The 16,739-nt window shown below is 43.7% G+C and overlaps 1 protein-coding gene across 2 annotated transcripts in view; it reads right to left on the bottom strand.

Moving 5' to 3' along the window:
- Window positions 1-8: 8 nt before the first annotated feature.
- The window catches only part of lrp1ab (low density lipoprotein receptor-related protein 1Ab), a gene marked incomplete at its 3' end in the record, with an annotated part of 75,273 nt that continues 58,542 nt past the window's right edge, over window positions 9-16,739 (bottom strand). The window contains 46 exon segments of one of the 2 annotated variants that reach the window (XM_014339135.2): window positions 9-153; window positions 824-862; window positions 991-1,084; window positions 1,175-1,245; window positions 1,361-1,462; window positions 1,712-1,883; window positions 1,990-2,151; window positions 3,005-3,178; window positions 3,265-3,405; window positions 3,557-3,733; window positions 3,831-3,950; window positions 4,034-4,140; window positions 4,226-4,404; window positions 4,491-4,738; window positions 4,844-4,963; window positions 5,084-5,221; window positions 5,328-5,465; window positions 5,558-5,680; window positions 5,789-5,911; window positions 6,051-6,183; window positions 6,277-6,383; window positions 6,974-7,090; window positions 7,187-7,312; window positions 7,405-7,527; window positions 7,631-7,750; window positions 8,050-8,166; window positions 8,333-8,426; window positions 8,666-8,814; window positions 9,052-9,240; window positions 11,168-11,373; window positions 11,509-11,696; window positions 11,849-11,968; window positions 12,051-12,136; window positions 12,230-12,413; window positions 13,326-13,513; window positions 13,661-13,801; window positions 13,914-14,042; window positions 14,135-14,263; window positions 14,376-14,492; window positions 14,674-14,796; window positions 14,898-15,047; window positions 15,217-15,330; window positions 15,548-15,667; window positions 15,788-15,916; window positions 16,008-16,133; window positions 16,523-16,715. In XM_014339135.2, coding sequence (XP_014194621.1) covers window positions 9-153; window positions 824-862; window positions 991-1,084; window positions 1,175-1,245; window positions 1,361-1,462; window positions 1,712-1,883; window positions 1,990-2,151; window positions 3,005-3,178; window positions 3,265-3,405; window positions 3,557-3,733; window positions 3,831-3,950; window positions 4,034-4,140; window positions 4,226-4,404; window positions 4,491-4,738; window positions 4,844-4,963; window positions 5,084-5,221; window positions 5,328-5,465; window positions 5,558-5,680; window positions 5,789-5,911; window positions 6,051-6,183; window positions 6,277-6,383; window positions 6,974-7,090; window positions 7,187-7,312; window positions 7,405-7,527; window positions 7,631-7,750; window positions 8,050-8,166; window positions 8,333-8,426; window positions 8,666-8,814; window positions 9,052-9,240; window positions 11,168-11,373; window positions 11,509-11,696; window positions 11,849-11,968; window positions 12,051-12,136; window positions 12,230-12,413; window positions 13,326-13,513; window positions 13,661-13,801; window positions 13,914-14,042; window positions 14,135-14,263; window positions 14,376-14,492; window positions 14,674-14,796; window positions 14,898-15,047; window positions 15,217-15,330; window positions 15,548-15,667; window positions 15,788-15,916; window positions 16,008-16,133; window positions 16,523-16,715 — 6,291 coding nt within the window. 2 annotated transcript variants of the gene reach the window in all.

The following is a 16,739-nucleotide window of genomic DNA, read 5'->3' as shown; positions in this document are numbered from 1 at the left end:
TTTGTTACCTTGTCTGGGTCTAAAGCAAAGTCAGAGTCCAGAAGTTCCCCAGCATCATCATCAGGATCTCCTTCATAGATCTTATAGGCAGGGTTTCCAATCTCAACATTCATGGCCCCGTTGGTCATTCGGTGGTGCTGGAAGCCCTTGGCACTGCAGAGAAACAGATCAACAATTATCTTAGAAGCAGATTCAGACCCTTGTTTAAAAGAATTGATGTGCTAACCTCAGAAGAAAGCTAGAGTGACTAAAAGGTGTCTTATCATAAACCCATATCATAAATTCACTCAGCACTGGCTATGTACAATTGACAAGAACAAGACAACATATATTAAAGGTTTTCAAATGAGCTTTTGTGTCAAAAGGCCATTTGATCAAACCTATCGAATATACTGCAGCATGTCCATTGCGGAGAATGCTGGATTAGATTGCAAATATTCGGCTGTTTGCAAGCATATAAACATTTTTCAGAGATGCACAGTTATACATTTTACTCTGCAAGCACATTGCCTGAGCCTAATATTTACAAATGTAAACAGGGAAAGGCATGGAGGACAATGGGAGGACGTCAAAAGTTCAACTATTCGTGCATCACCAGAGCTATTCTAGAGTGAGTAGGCCCCCTGTGTTGTTGGGTGGGAAACCCCATGGAACCCAAACAGAAGATGGCAAGCGAGGACAATGGAAAGATTTCGGCACTGAACGACAGAATGGACAAAAGGACAGACAAAAGCATAGCAAAGGCAGTCTGACTGTATTTTAGGGAAAGGAGAGGAGAGGAATTGGGAGTCAACAGGTGAATTATGTAACCCTATCAAATTACCGCGAGCACTGAGAACGAGATTTGCCCGGGCATAGAGACCTGGGAGACAGGGAAATAGATGGTTATCAAAAGGTAAGAGAGAAAGAAAGACCAGAACGGTGAGGACCAGATGACAAATGGAGTTTGAATTTTTTAAAGATGAAAAAGCGTCCTGAACTAGTACTCACCCACGCATTCTCTGCTTGTACCACAAGATGGCACCAACCACCAGCAATGCCAGCAACAGCAGCAGCAGCACTGGGACGATGATTGACGCAGTACCTATGAGTGAACAAATAATGATAAGCAAATAGGACCAAAGTGCATGTTCTATGAACAAACTTTGATTTTGTCAGGGAGTGGCTGACTTACTACCACTAGAAGTATGAGACTCTATGGGAGCTGTGATATCACATCTGTATCCCCTCCATCCAACAGCACACCTGGGTATAGAGGTACACAGTGGATATGTGGGTAAGTGTGCTAAGCGGACATTAAAACAATAAATAAAATATTATTAAGTATATATATGCCTGTTAATGTCTACTGGGATCTTACGTGCACTGTGGCAGCAGTGTGCGATTGTCTACTGAACACTGTCCATGTGCACAGTAGTTTGAACAGGTATAGCAGCTGGGTTGGATCTGACCATTTGGACAGCTTCAAACATACATGAAAAAAATATTAAAGCAGATCCTAATGCAGCAGAATAACAATAATAATAATGATTCCCATGATTTCAGAATGATATATTCCATGCTGTGCACTGTTAGGAAGCACAAAATCCACAGATTGCTGGGTGACCTTGGGTGAAGAATATTCTGGCAGTTCAAAATAAAAGCCAGCAAATATTTACAAATCCAAGTCTAATCGATGTAGCACAGTAACCACGTCCCACACGATACTCACCTGCAGGAAACCTCCCCTGAGGCTGACGTCAAACATTTGCCCGTTCCGCAGAACTGACATTTGTCCAGCTCACACTGGTGCCCGACGTACTTGGTGGGGCACAGACAAAGTTTGGTGCCGTTGGAGGTCTGTAAGCAGGTTCCACCATTCTCGCAGAAGCCTTCACATTTACCTTAAGACGGCAAAGAAAGAGAAGAGGGTCACATACTGTTGATGCAAAATACCCTGCTTAGCAATCTATTAAAGAAACAGAAACATCCTCAGGTGCTTTTACTTACTGTACTGACACTGGTCTCCCAGGTACTCTGGCAGGCAACTGCAGGTTGGCTGGTTGCCTCTACTGACCAAGCACGTGCCTCCATTCAGGCAGTTGTCCTGACAAGTGTGGCGATTGCAGTTTGGCCCTGTGAAGCCTTTAGGACATCTGCAAGTTGGCAACCCTAGAATACACAATTAAAATATATAAAGATATAAATGTTGAATAAAACTGAAATTTTAAGTATTACATTTCATTTAACATTTGACAAACACACAACCAAAACTGCTGACTCAGTTCCTTCTCAGGTTTCTTAAACTAGAAATTCCACTGGTTTGCACACATGACAGAACCAGTGAAGTGCCAGTGAGATAAAGGTTTGGAAATATGTGGAATTCCTCTGCTTCATGCCTTCTGCTGCAGCCTGTAATTGCTATCACTAATGAGTACTGAAGAATACTCTCACAGACATCAAAAGAGTGGATTTTTTTTAATGATTTAAACAATTCTAGGAATAGGGGCGGAAAAAAAAAAGCTTCTTTCCTGTGATCAAAAGCCTTGGCACGTCAAATTCAACCTGATTAGCACAGTAACGTTTGCTAATCAGCAGTAAACTCAGGGTACAGCTCAGGCTGATGATCGTCAGCCAAAGCACTGGATCAACTGAAATTTTTTTTTTTTAGCCTGAAGAAGGATAATGTCAAAGGATTGTGTTATTAAGGTCTAGAAGAAACTTTATGGCAAGCACTTCAATAGTTTGGCCAAATTCACTGTGGCACAAGAAGAAGAAAAAACAGCTCTTCCAAAGGAGAGTTTCTCCTCTGGGTATGAGAAATGTAAATGTTGATGTTATTTCATGCAAAACCTGTTGAGATACTTTTTCCTGAATAACACAAATCAGACAGACCAACATTACCATCTCCGGAGTCATCATTGGCTTAGACTGTGGCGTCTTTACCACACAGTATAAAAATGCCTTGAGGCGACCATTGTTGTGCTTTGGTGCCGTATGATAAACCTTGAATTGAATCTCTCACCGGCATGAGAAGCAGTGCAGGTGCCTCCGTTCTTACAGTAGTCCCTGCATTGGTTGATTTCACATCTCTCGCCTATGTAGCTGGGCTGGCAGCGACACTTTGCCACCTGACGGTCGTTGAAGAAGCAGCTCCCACCGTTCTGACACTGGATATCGCACGGAACTGAGGGCGGGGCTGTCAAAGGACACGGCACTTTGAATTTAGTGTGTACATGTTAACCTTGCTAGAAGGGAAGCCACTTGTTTATGTAGTGTACATACAGAACGGTGACTGGGTGGGGTTTGGTCTCTCTGCACATGTGCCGTTGTCTGCAACGTAGTTGTTAGGGCAGGTGCACACCGGCCCACTGGGGCTGAGGAGACACAGCCACTCACACTTCTTTCTGTCACACGGGTTAGTCACTGGTGCAGAGAGAAACATGACCAGTGAGAATATCCATAAAGCGTGCATCAAAACAAGGTGTGTGGTGTCCATTTTAAATTAAGACTGAAGCAGACTATGTGTGAAGAAAAATCTTTGGACAAATCAACCAGCAATATGTTTGATACTCACTCTCTGGCTGCTTGTAACGGTGATACAGGACTATGTCTGTAGCATGGTTGATGCCTGTGGTGAGATTCTCCATAGGGCCTTTACCAAACTTGTTGACCCGGAAGACAAAGTTGTTAATATATGTGACCCCATAAATGTAGTCCTCAAAGATATCTATGCTGAATGGATGGAGCAAATCTAGAGGGGAAAAAAGTGCAAAATACATATGTGGCAAGTGTTAATGTCACATTAGCAAACTTGCATGTAGTCTGGAAAGTTGCAGAATAAACTCAACTGTTTTTGATGCCGGAGACAGCAACGACAGGGTCAGAGCCATCCAGACGAACACTGCCGATGACTGATAGTTTAGCATCTGCCCAGTAAAGACGCTCATTGAAGTAGTCCACAGCTAAGCCTGCAGAGGCACAATTAGAGAGCCTTAATGAGAATGTTACACTGTGTGGATTCGAATAAATTCAGACTCGGAGCAGTACTTACCTGTCGGCCACTGGATGTTCTCCTGGACGAGTGTTTGTCTTAGAGTGCCGTCCATGGCGGCCGTCTCAATTTTAGGGTGGTTGCCCCAGTCTGCCCAGTACATGGTACTAATAAAAAATCCAGAGTCAGAACACATATGTGCAAAATATAAGACAACAGAAAAAGAAATCCTTAAAAGAATGATCCATTTACCCTCTCTGTGGATTCACTACAATGGCATAAGGCTCGTCTATCATGCCGTAGATGAGGGTCTTGGAATGCTGGCCTGACAACTGAGCCACTTCAATTACATCTCGGCCTGAGTCAGTCCAGTACAGGTTACCAGCCACCCAGTCCACAGCAATACCACGGGGCATCTTCAGGTCTTTGATCTGGATAAAAGCACAAAGTTGAGGTGTTTGAATGATGTCGTGTATATTGGTGCTCTAGAGATTTTGCATTATTTGACCAGCATTACCTGCAGGTTGTTGATGCTAGAAGATGATGATGAGGATGATCCTGGAAGCTCGTAGGAGGAGATGCGCCCCGTGTGCCAGTTGGTCCAGAAGATGCGGTTGGTCTTGACGTGCAGGTCCATCGCATCAATGCGCACACTGGCATCACCCTGGAAGGTCTGCTCATAGCGCCAGTTGGGCATGCCGGGGTCAAGGCTTCGGATTTCATTGTCGTCAGCGATGTATAGAATCTGCCGACTGCTGTTCATGTCTGGAAGGAAAGAGAGAGAAGCCGTTGCAGTGACGCTCACCTTGAAGTGAACAATTATTACAAGACTTGAGGGAAAATAATTAATAAAATAAGCAGTGCATTTACTGTCAGCCTTGCAGGTGTCATTTATCCTGGTGAAGTACTTGTGGCAGCTGCATTTGTAGGAGCCTTTGGTGTTATTGCAGATGTGGGAACAGACTCCAAACTGCAGACACTCGTTCTTATCTTAAAAATATGAGAAAAGAAAAAGAAAGTCACATGAAATTTTAAAATATTGCCCAGCTCTTACCCTCTACATTGAGGGTTAAGAGCTGTCATGATGCATGATGCACTTTGTGCGTGTACCTCCACAGGTGTGGTGTCCTATCTTTTGGAAGCCTGGTTTGCAGGAGCAGAAGGAGTCTGTGCCATTGGTGACACAGTGGGCCTCATCTCCATCACCACACTGAGTTGTGTTACTCCGACAGTCGTTTAGCTTTGTGTCTATAGGACAAAAAACACAAGTGAAAGATAAGCCTGTGGATTTAAAGGGTAAAACTTTCAGACCTTAGGTCCATGGTCAGTTATGCAGAAGTGAGTGAAGATCTACCCGTTTTGCAGTTGATCTCATCAGAGCCATAGTCTTCGCAATCATTAAAGAAGTTACAGCGCAGACTGGAGCTGATGCATCTGCCATTGGAGCACAAGAACTCGTCTTTCTCACACGTGGGAACAGATGGAGGAGCCTCTGTTGACAAAAACGCAGACATAAGTCAGCATCTCCTCAGTCAAAGATGAGGAAGTAGGAGATTTTATAACCAGAACAACTTCCTAACTTACGGCAGTTCAGTTCATCGCTGTTGTCTCCACAATTATTAACGCCGTCACACCTCCTTGACACTTGCAGACACACACGGTCATTTTGGCAGCGGAACGCTCTTGTCGGCGGACACTGGAACTTCCCTAAGAGTTGAACGGAAAGAGAAGGGAAGAGGAAAGAAAAATAGGTGAGAAGAAAAAAATGCAATAGGAATTCAACATGATTTTGATCAGCAAGACTGCAAAACTCACTGCATTCTTCGGGTTTCTCATCAGAGTTGTCCCCACAGTCATCCTCTCCATCACACTTCCAGGCGAGGGGCTTGCACAGAGTGTTGTTACACTGGAACTCATCCAGAGGGCAGTGACGGCCAGCTGCAGGAAGAAACTGATTTTTACTACCGGTGTGTGCTCCTGTAAAACCTGATACAAGCTCATTTGTTGGGAGTCAGCTTTAAGGCATCTGGGATCTACTTTTCTCTTAAAAATGACACACCCACAGAAATATGCTTACCAGCACTGCCACAGTTTTCCTCATCGCTGCCGTCCATGCAGTCAGGATCAGCATCACACCGCCAGCGGATCGGAATACAGTGTCCATTCTTACACGAGAACTGGTCCTGGTCACACTTCAGATCACAGCCATGCTAAAGAAACATCATAGTCCATCATAAACAGAGACATAACAGGTAGTGCAAAAAGGATTTTTTTCTTTTCCAAACAATTTCAACAGATCCAACCTCATCAGATCCGTCCGCACAGTCATGGTCTCCATCGCACTTCCACCTCCCAGCAATGCAACGGCCGTTGGTGCAGGCAAACTCGCTTTCTGAACACTGTCGAGGCACTACAGAAGAACACAAGGCTTGTGTCACTGACAACATGAGCACAGTTGCGGTGAGCTATGGCAGTTTTACCCTTCAGCACAAGACAAAGAGTGTAACAATTACATGAGGATGACTATAGACACTAATGTGAGAGAGTGAAAGGAGCTGTTTTATTACAATTTATTGTCAATATAACTGGTTTTATAACTGTTGGTTTTCTGTGGTTATACTTGCTGCGATAGCCAATTAGCACTGATGATGAAATCTGTACAGAGCTCAGCTTGCAGACTCTCACAGGTCAGAGGGACAGTGAATGAAGACACCATTTAATAACAGATACAGAAAGGTGCTCAAAATGGGAGTGGTTCTCTTATGGAGATGAAGTAACTTACCTCTGGCTCATGCCAACAGGACAGTATGAAATGAAACAAATAATCAGATGAGAAATGGGCAATGAATTAGCACCAAACAAACGCTGTAGCAGTTAAGAGTTAAAAAGGTGCAAAGTGGCTGTTACCAGTGAAAAAGACACGGGCATGAGTGTAAATGACAGTGGACAAGGTAAAATGACATATGGAGGGACTGTTTCCAAGCTCAAAGTGATACTTACTGCAGTTGTCTTCATCAGAGTTGTCCCCGCAGTCATTGTCATAGTCACACTGCCAGCGGCCCGGCACACAGCGGTTGTTCTTACATCTGAACTGGTATGGCTCACACGTCCTCTCAGCTGTCCAAGACACAAAATTATTATTGCCAAAGAAATCAAAAAAAGAGAAAAAATAGAGAGAGAATTTTTACTTAAAAAAGAAAACACAATATTTACCACACTCCTCTTTCGGTTCATCTGATGCATCGCCGCAGTCATCCTCGCCGTCACACTTCCAGCGAGCGGGAATGCAGCGGCCAGAGTCTTTGCATCGGAACTCGTCCACACCACAGGTCATCTGGGCTGCAAAGGGAAACATATGGGGGGCAGTTACACTTAAAGCTAATTAGGATGACTCAGAATAAACAACATGCAGAGTAAAGTGAGAGTCCTACTGCAATTGGCGGGCTCATCTGATCCGTCCACACAATCGTTGTCACGGTCGCACACCCAGACACGAGGTATGCAGCGTTTGGTGATGGCACACTGGAACTGAGTGGGCGCACATGTGACTTCAGCTGTGGGGTGGAGATGGGGGGGAATAACAGGTTTGCAGTAAGTGTGGAGTAAAAGAGAGAGAAGAAGGGGGGAAAAAAACCCTGAAAACGTAGGTATACTCACGGCAGTCCTTCTCATCCTCGCCTTCTCCACAGTTGACCTGGCCGTTACAGCGGAAGATGCCTGGAATGCAGCGGCTGGGGTGGGAACATTTGAACTGGCTGGGCAGGCAAACATGAATGTCTGCGGTGAGATAAGACAGAGATTAAAAATGAATATATCGTGTGTATAAAGTGTGAGTCTTTGTCAAATCATCACATGATCTCAACTCCCTCATGTTCCAGACTTTCTCTTGTTCTCTCCTTTTGTCAATGTTGATTTTAGACTCCTGCTGCTCCACGTTATCTATTTATCAAAATTTCTTGTTTTTCCTGTCAGTCCCTGTTCTGTCTTATACTGGGTCCTCTTGTGAAAATTTCAAATAAAACAGTGACAATTTTTGTACATAAATGAACATATATTACAAAAAAACAGGCACATACCACAGTTGGCCTCGTCTGAATTATCCTGGCAGTCGTTGTCTCCATCACAGATGTATGCAGGGTTGGTGCAGATGCCTGTGCCACACTGAAACTGCCCTGGTCTGCAATTGAATTCGGCTGTCGTGGAAGAAGTAGAAGTCACGCGGTGTTTCAAGATCATACCGACAAACATTTCACTGTTAAATTGTGGGCTGAGGTGAGATCAAAAGGTATAGCATGCATAAAGCATGCTAGATGACTGCCATACTCCATCACGTCCTAATTATCTTCTTCAAAGACTTACGGCAGTTTTCTGGCTCATCTGAACGATCTCCACAGTCATCTTCTGTGTCACATTTCCACCAGAAAGGAATGCATTTGTCATTCTTGCACACAAACTGCAACAGGAAGAGAAGTGAATCAAAGTGATGATAGGGCATTATATCAGGGCTTCACTGGCTCATTTGTCGTTGACAAAAGCGTAAGCTAGGTATTGTATCACCGGGCAGCCAGCCAACTGTCAATAAGCAATGACCAGGCATGAGTAGTTTATCAAATAGGCCACAGCGGGGAACTGAGATATGAAAAGCCAGTTATCAATGGGCCATTTTTCCATTAATGATGTTTACATCATTACCTGGCTGGCTGTGCAGTTGGACATGCAAGTGCGCTGATCGTTTGCCAGATAGAAGTTGGTGGGACAGGCACACTTATAACCCCCACCAGGAGAAAGGAGGCAGAGATTACTGCAGCCACCGTTGTTTATCTGGCACGGGTGGTTGAGCACTGGAAAAGATAAAAAGAGGGAAAATGTTTTCACCACATGGTTCACTTATTTTTCCACCCCCAACCCTTAGGTTTTAGATCTGAATTAATGTAGGGAATATATTTGAATATACTGAAAATAAGTTATTACACCACAGACAGAAACTAAATCAATACTGAAATGTTACTTAACAGCAGTAAACAGTTTGCGCACTAAGACTGTAAACTTGTTCAAAAGACCACATTTACTCCTCCTACCCGGAGGTTGGCGGTAAGGATGGTAAATGTGGATGTCCATGGGTCGGTGCAGGGTGCTGATCAGGGTCGTCTTGTTGGTACCCAGAGTCTTATGAGCTCTGTTGATGGACTTTGTTTCCCAGTCGGTCCAGTAGATGTATTCTTCAAACAGTGTCATGGCAAATATGTGAGGGATGTCTTGGCTGAGAACTGTGAGGATACACAAGAATAAACAAATCGCACTCTATATTTGAAGACAAATCACTCTGGATGTTTCTTACTGCAGCCTTCAGTAGGCTGATTGGAGGAAATGCCTTAAAACAACATATAATACAGTCACCAAAAAAAATACGTGAATGTTTTGTATCTCAAATATACATGTGAATATGTCAACATATTCAGAATGTGAAGCTCTTGCTGCTCCTGTGTTGCTGTTTTGCAAAGAGAAACCTTTGATAAAATCCTGCACTGTTAATGGCAAACTGAGGCAGGGTGGGGCGCGGACATGCATCATATCTCTGTGTTATATAATAGGTTCTACACCTCATTAGGTGTTACACTATTAACCACTTTTCCTGCTCTTGTATAATATGTTTTATGCTCACTCTCAGTGTTTGTGTGTTATGGAAGCACACCATAGCAATGCATCACATGCTGACAAATTTGCAAATGCTGTGTGTGTGGCACAAGTTCAAAATACCTCGACGGCGAGAGACCGTAGCTTCAGCGCTGACTTTAAAGAATAATGCACCTTAAACGACTGACGTTGTGATGTAATAGCGGTTTTTATAGCATCAAGTTGAGCTGAGGTATTGGTGAGATTAACATTAATTGCCCTTTGATCCATTCTTATCTCAATTCAAACAGGCCAAGTCTTGTTGCACAAAGACACACAGAGGCACACTGGTGTTTTATGGCATATGTGTATCCAGGGATGGGTGAATAATAATTTATAGGATGCATTAAATCTAGAGCGCTGAGCTGAAAGAAGTCAGTGACATTTTATGATGACTTCTCAATGCCAAAAAGCTTCAATTCATCTTGATTGATCAAAAATGTTCATGAAGCACAACACTCTGCTGGAAGTCTATTCTGTAAGTTGTAAACTATCTCATAATTTAATGCATATGCCTAAACAAAGAAAAAAGGATTCTATCCCTATGCTATCTATAAGTTTTGAGCACAACTTATAAAATGTGGGAAGTATTAATGCAGATGACCAATGCACTCCAGAATTCCTGCATGCTAAGCTGTTTAACAATTCCAGCTATTGTAGTACATGTACTAAACAACTGAGCACTATGCAGATATCGCACACGCTCAGAGGCCTCTCCTACCAGAACAATCTGTCCTATTCACAGTTTGTGTCTTCTGGACTTGAGTTGCAGGACTCCAGAATAGCAGACAGCCATGTAACCTGCCTGCTCATGCCTGGTGTCTCTCAAGTGTGTGTGTGTGTGTGTGTGTGTGTGTGTGTGTGTGTGTGTGTGTGTGTGTGTGTGTGTGTGTGTGTGTGTACGGAAGAAAGTCACTCAGATTTCAACTCCATGTGAACCTGCAAAATTTACTCACCGGAAAACCTAACCCCTCTTTAATCACCACTATGGTCTTGTCATAAACGGTTTATCCTGTTAAATGAGTTATGATCTATAAACCACTTAAAGCTCCTCAGCTCCCTGACACATTTATTTAAAAGATTAAATCAGTTCATGGACAGAAACTGTGACACTTAATAGCACGCTGCTGCCTTTTACTGAGAGGTTTTACATAATTAGTCTTTGACAAAAAAAAAAGGCACTAAAGATGAGAGTATTTTGACTCTCACATGCTGTACTTTCCAAAAGTCTTGAAACAACCCGTATTTCTTTGAGGGAAAACTGGAAATAAGTGCTGTGATTTATTGAAACATGCAAACACGCCTGGAAACAAAAATTGAGTTTGTATATTTACTTTCAAGACAACTCTGAAAAATTACAAGAAGCAAAATACAAAGAAATGACGAGTGGGTTCAGAGCCGGTGTTTCTTCAGACAGATACAACAATCAAAAACAAACAATTGAAATCTCAGAACTTTAGAGGATATGGCACCACCAGTCAAACAGTTTAAAAAAGTGAATGTGTTTACTGGTCTGTTTACCTGTGTGTCTGTTCTTGCCATCCAGGCTGGCAAACTCAATGTAGTCCTCCCTGGCATCAGCCCAGTATATACGGTCATTGATGAAGTCCAGGGTTAATCCATTGGGCCAGGTGATCTTATCCTCTATGATGACACTTCTGTTAGTGCCATCCATCCCAATTCTCCCAATGTGAGGGCTGTCACCCCAGTCAGACCAGTAAAGATAACTAAGATTGGAGAAAGACAATCTTGAAATTACAGTTGTACATTCAAATCTAGATGAGAAATAATTAGGAAATTATACATTTAAGTTATATAAACAGTGAGTGTAGCTGGTGCTGATCTGCAGTGTAACTTCTCACCCATAGCGTACATCCAAAGCCACTGCACGAGGTTCCCTCAGGCCACTGTTGACCAGCACCGTTCGGTAAGCCCCATTAAGTTTTGACACCTCAATGGTGTCTCGGCCTTTGTCGCACCAGTACAGGTTTCCACCGACCCAGTCTACCGCCAAGCCATCGGGATTACTCAGAGAGGTTCGGTGCAAAACCTGCCAGGTTTATCAATCAATACGTAAGATGGTGATGATGTAGTTCCCAATCAGAGACTCACGGGTTCGCTGCATCAATAATCCAGCATTCCACAATAAATATTGCTCGACTATTAAATCAAAACGAAAGGATTTCAGATGTTCTCACTCACCTCCATGTTGCTGCCGTTCATATGCATGCGTCGAATCATGCTGCCCTGAGTGGTCACATCCGTCCAGTAGATCATCTGCTCTGCATAGTGGAAGTCCAGTGCTACTGCATTATTAAGACCCTGAGGGGGGGGAAAAGGAAGGAGCAATATTAAAAATGAAAAACACTGAATGTTTCTTTAAACTGTCATCTGTGTGTCTTACCTGCTTTATAAGAGTGTAGTTGGTACCATCCAGGTTCAGTTTTCTCAGGTAGTACCGATTGGCAAAGATCAAGTAGGGCTCTTCATCTACACGCATACATCACATAGAAAACGTACTTTACTGCTTTAGGCGTGCATTTGCTGTGAAGACGCACTGAAACTCACGTATGTGTGCCTTACCCGATGTGGACTTGCAAACAGTGGGGTCATTGGGGCTGAGCTCAAAGCCGTCGACGCAGAGACAGTGGAAGCTGCCGTGTGTGTTGATACAGCGTTGGGAACAGGGGTAGGTGGTTGTGCACTCATCTATATCCACACATGTCTTCCCATCACGCTTCAGCTGGAAACCAGGATGACACCTGCACTGAAGGTGCCAAAAGCACAGGAGATGTGTCAAAATCTCACCGCTTCTCTGGCCGCTTCTCACATTTAGCCTGGACCGGTTACAAAGGCGTGCCAGCGTGTCTCAATCAGCTCTCAATCGGCCACAGACATGTGCGCTTTACCTTTCACCAAAAGCTTTATTTCTGCTCACTTTCTGAAAACGAAATCCAGCTGCTGCTGTCAAAAGTGCTGCGTAAATAGCTGCAAATCTCATTTGCAAAGTCGTCTTCCAACAGAGTACGGGGGTAAAGGATAAGCTGACATTAATATGTGTTTAAAATAAATATGGCATGAACATCATCGCAGCATAAGGAACGGTTAGAACACGTATTCATTACTAGTCGGAATCGTTGTAACTGTCACTTCCAATAAACACATCTATGTTTCGAAAGAACACACACACAAATTCTGCTCTGCCATCCAGAATACACAGAGGAAGCCACATTTGTGAAAAAGTCTCTGATGGCAAAGTTTCAATATATACAATTAAGTTTTGTGCAATCATAATTAGTCAGTTTGCAATACTTCTGAAATCCCAGACCAGGATTCTTGAGGTGAACAAAATCTTATCATTTTCAAATTAAGCTCCGACCACAACCTCGCCACCACAGACACAGGAGTTCACGCAGAGTTCAACCTGATCCAGGACTGGCCTCCTACTTCCAAGGACGAGGCAAAACATGTTTTCGTCTTGCATAACTGCGTGCCTGAAGTGAGTGGATCCCAACCTTTTAAAATCAGCTCCTCGTTGACTCATCGTTACTGGCATATACATTGTTTTTCCTGTGTTGACTCCATGAATTTTAGTAAAACTTTTTGGCCCAATGAAGCCTGTGCAATAATTTCATTAGTCATGATATTTGTTTTTGACAACAAACAATGAATTAGTTACCTTGAAGCCGATCTTGAGGTCATCACAGAGCTGTGTGCAGCCGCTCAGCTTGCTGTTGAGACACTCGTTGATGAAGCAGTTGAGTTCATCGGAGCCATCACCACAGTCGTCGTTGCGGTCGCACAGCAGTGTCTCATTCAAGCATTTTTTATTATGGCACATGAAAGCTGAGTCATTGCACGTCCTCTCTGAAATCATAGACAAATAGCAGGTTATATCAGAGCGTGAAGCGGGATGTGGCTACGTCTTTATGAGCAAGAAATTTCACATATGATTCACACTTTATTATGCTGGCAGAGAAATAAAAGATGTAGCGAAAGAGAGGAAATGAATACCAGAGTCTGTGCAGCGAGGGTTCTTGGGAGCTTCGTCGGAACGATCCTGACAGTCAAACTCTCCGTCGCACTCCCACTTCTTCTGGTTAAGGCAGCGGCCATTGGCGCAGCGGAACTCATCGGGACCGCACGGCGGATATTCTACATCAAAACGCATTTGTCATTAATCTCAGTTTCAGTTGGCGGTTTAGCAAAAAAACAACATTCATTTTCAAGCAAAAGGCTAAATAAGCTTCCAGGATTGAAAGCTCACCACATTCGAGGGATTCGTCCGACTTATCGACACAATCAAAGTCATGATCGCACACAAAGTGCTTGGGGATGCACTGCCTGTTCTGGCACATGAACTCGTTTTCAGGATCACACGTGTTGTTGGTGTACACTGGAAGCAGATGGAAACATTGTTTTTTAATGCATGGGGAACTGTATCGCTTCTCTGCACTTTTTCTTCAATCTGCTAACTGTGTCACTCACTGCAGCCAGCCTTCACACTCTCATCAGCTCCATCAGGACAGTCATTGTCTCCATCACACTTCCAGCGCTGCGGCACACACATATGGGAGCCTGGACACTGGAAAGCCTCAGGACTGCAGGTTTTGGATTCTGTAACGACATCATGTAAAAGTCATACATGGACAGGACGTCAGGAATTGTCATGGAGTTTAAGGTCTCCTTTGAATGTGAGAAGAGAAGTAGCGAGCAAAATGTCACATACTGCAATTCTGGTCCTCGTCAGAACCATCGCCGCAGTCGTCGGAGCCGTCACACACCCAGTGGCTGGAAATGCAGCGATGGTTCCCGCATTCAAACTGGGTGGATGTACAAAACTTGTCTGCAAGAGAGGGTGGGGAGCATTTTACAGTCATTATTACATTTAAGCTGTGTTTTTCCATCTGCAGTGGGAAGCCCAAAGAAAAACAGTCTGGCTTTCTTTTCGTTTTCTTTTTGCTATGATTTGTGTGTTTTCAAGATAAAGATAGGGGTATTAGAGGACAACTTCGCAGAAGACTGACCACAGTGTGTCTCATCAGCCCCGTTCTCACAGTCATTCTCTTTATCGCAGGTCCAACTCATAGGAATGCACCGACCGCTGGGGCAAGCAAAGAAGTTGACTGGACATTTAAGCTTCCTCTTATCTGCAACACAACAGAGAAAAAAAGAAAACAAAACATAATCAAGAACCTCTGGTAGGTTCAGAAAAGCTGAATGTCTTTTGGTAGTGAAAGATAACACTTACCTGGACAGTTTCTTTCATCAGAAAAGTCACCACAGTCATTGTTGCCGTCACACACCCACGAGGGCAGATAACACAGAGTGGTTTTCTCACAGCTTTGGAAAGAGGCTCCTTTAACTCCAAGCCGGAAAAAACGGGAGCAATCAGTGGGTTCTGAGAAAAAACAGGAACAAGTTTCAGGAGCTGCCCTTTAAATTCTGCAAAATAGTTTCACACGAATTGCACTGAAGTACATAGTCAATTCGATATTAATATACTGATTAAGAAGTCCACTTGTGAAAAAGAAGAAGAAATATTGTTGAAAATCGTGGCAGTTACATACGGCAGTTCATTTCATCGCTTGCATCCTCGCAGTTGACCACCTGGTCACAGCGGCTGTAGTTGGAGATGCAGCTTCCATCTTTGCACTGGAACTCTCCTGCTTTGCAAAGTGTCACTGCAAGCACATACAGCAGTTTCACAAATGACAACTGGAGAGAAAATACATCCTCAAAACCACACACAAACTCTCCGTTAAGCACATTTATAATTTCCTTAAACATTCCCACAGGCAGAACAGAGGTGTCATGAAAAAAGTCGACACTATTCAAACTATGAGAATGTTTAGACTGTTATCCTTTGTGCAGCTGCTACTTTGGAAACAAACCACTTACTGTTGCAGGGCAGTTCATCTGAATGATCACCACAGTCATCTGTGCCATCACACCAGAAGTGGTGACCAATGCAGCGGCCGTTCATGCAGCGCCTGTAGCCTTTCTTACAGAGTCGATTGGCTGTGAAGGAGGACCAGCTGACTTAGCTCAGGCACAGAGGTTTGTTTTTTTTTAAACATCTCTTGCAGCTACTTATTCATTAACTGAAATTCACCACCTAACTGCTCTGTAAAAACTCACCACAATAGGACTGCTTCTCATCAGACTTGTCCTTGCAGTGGGCCATGCCGTCACAGGTCAGACTGTAGTTGATGCAATCACCATTCCCGCACTCAAAGCCATCGACACTTCCGCATGATACGTTCAGGGCTGGTGAGGGAGAAACGTTTGAATTCAGAAACATTTATCCATTCTGATGAAGACGGCAACGTTATGAAGTTTAATTCTTCCTCTTTCTTACGAGAACAGGTGTTGTCTTCGAGGAGTTGCCGGTCTCCACGGCAGCTGCAGTTGACCCGGCCGTCGGACGTAGGCAGGCACAGGTCCTGGCAACCTCCGTTGTTTGTTCGGCAAGGAGAAAATTCACCTGAGGGATTTTTTTAGAAGCTCTTTAAACTGCACGTCGAATGACTGACAAGCATGCTGATATTACATTTCTTGCAGTTATGAACATTTGCATGAACTCTCTAGCTTGGCAATATTTAAAAGCCTGTGGAAGTTGGGTTTTTATTAAATACATGGCAGCAGCTCTGTATACCTCAACTTACAGCTAAGTGTTAGCAGCCTGGCAACGTGTGCACATGCAGGTATAATGCAGCCAGTAAACATGATACCTGCCACAGTGTCATACACTAAACAAACTACAGCCGAATTTCATTCGTTTTGCAGTTATATAAACGTAAATCAAATTACTGGGCAAATTAAAATGTTGACCTGATGGCAATGGGGCCAAATTGCAGCAGTGGTGATACTCACAGCTGTTGGTGTCATTAGCTACAGCAACGATGCCCATTGGTTGCTGAGGGATGTCAGCACGCAGCACTTTCATGTCTCCTCCAGTGTACTTGTCAGCTCTGAGGACAGCCCTCCTCACCCAGTCAGTCCAGAAGATGTAATCTCCGTACACAGCGAGACCGAACGGATGGACGGGCTCGTTTTTCAGCAGAACCTGAGGTATAAAAAACAGCAGGTG

This window comes from Haplochromis burtoni, unplaced genomic scaffold (genome assembly GCF_018398535.1).
Source record: "Haplochromis burtoni strain Fernald_Lab_line unplaced genomic scaffold, NCSU_Asbu1 Contig_9, whole genome shotgun sequence".
In the NCBI taxonomy this organism is placed as follows: Eukaryota; Metazoa; Chordata; class Actinopteri; order Cichliformes; family Cichlidae; genus Haplochromis; species Haplochromis burtoni.
The sequence above is the reverse complement of the archived record's forward strand: the minus strand, read 5'-3'. Positions and strand labels throughout refer to the sequence as shown.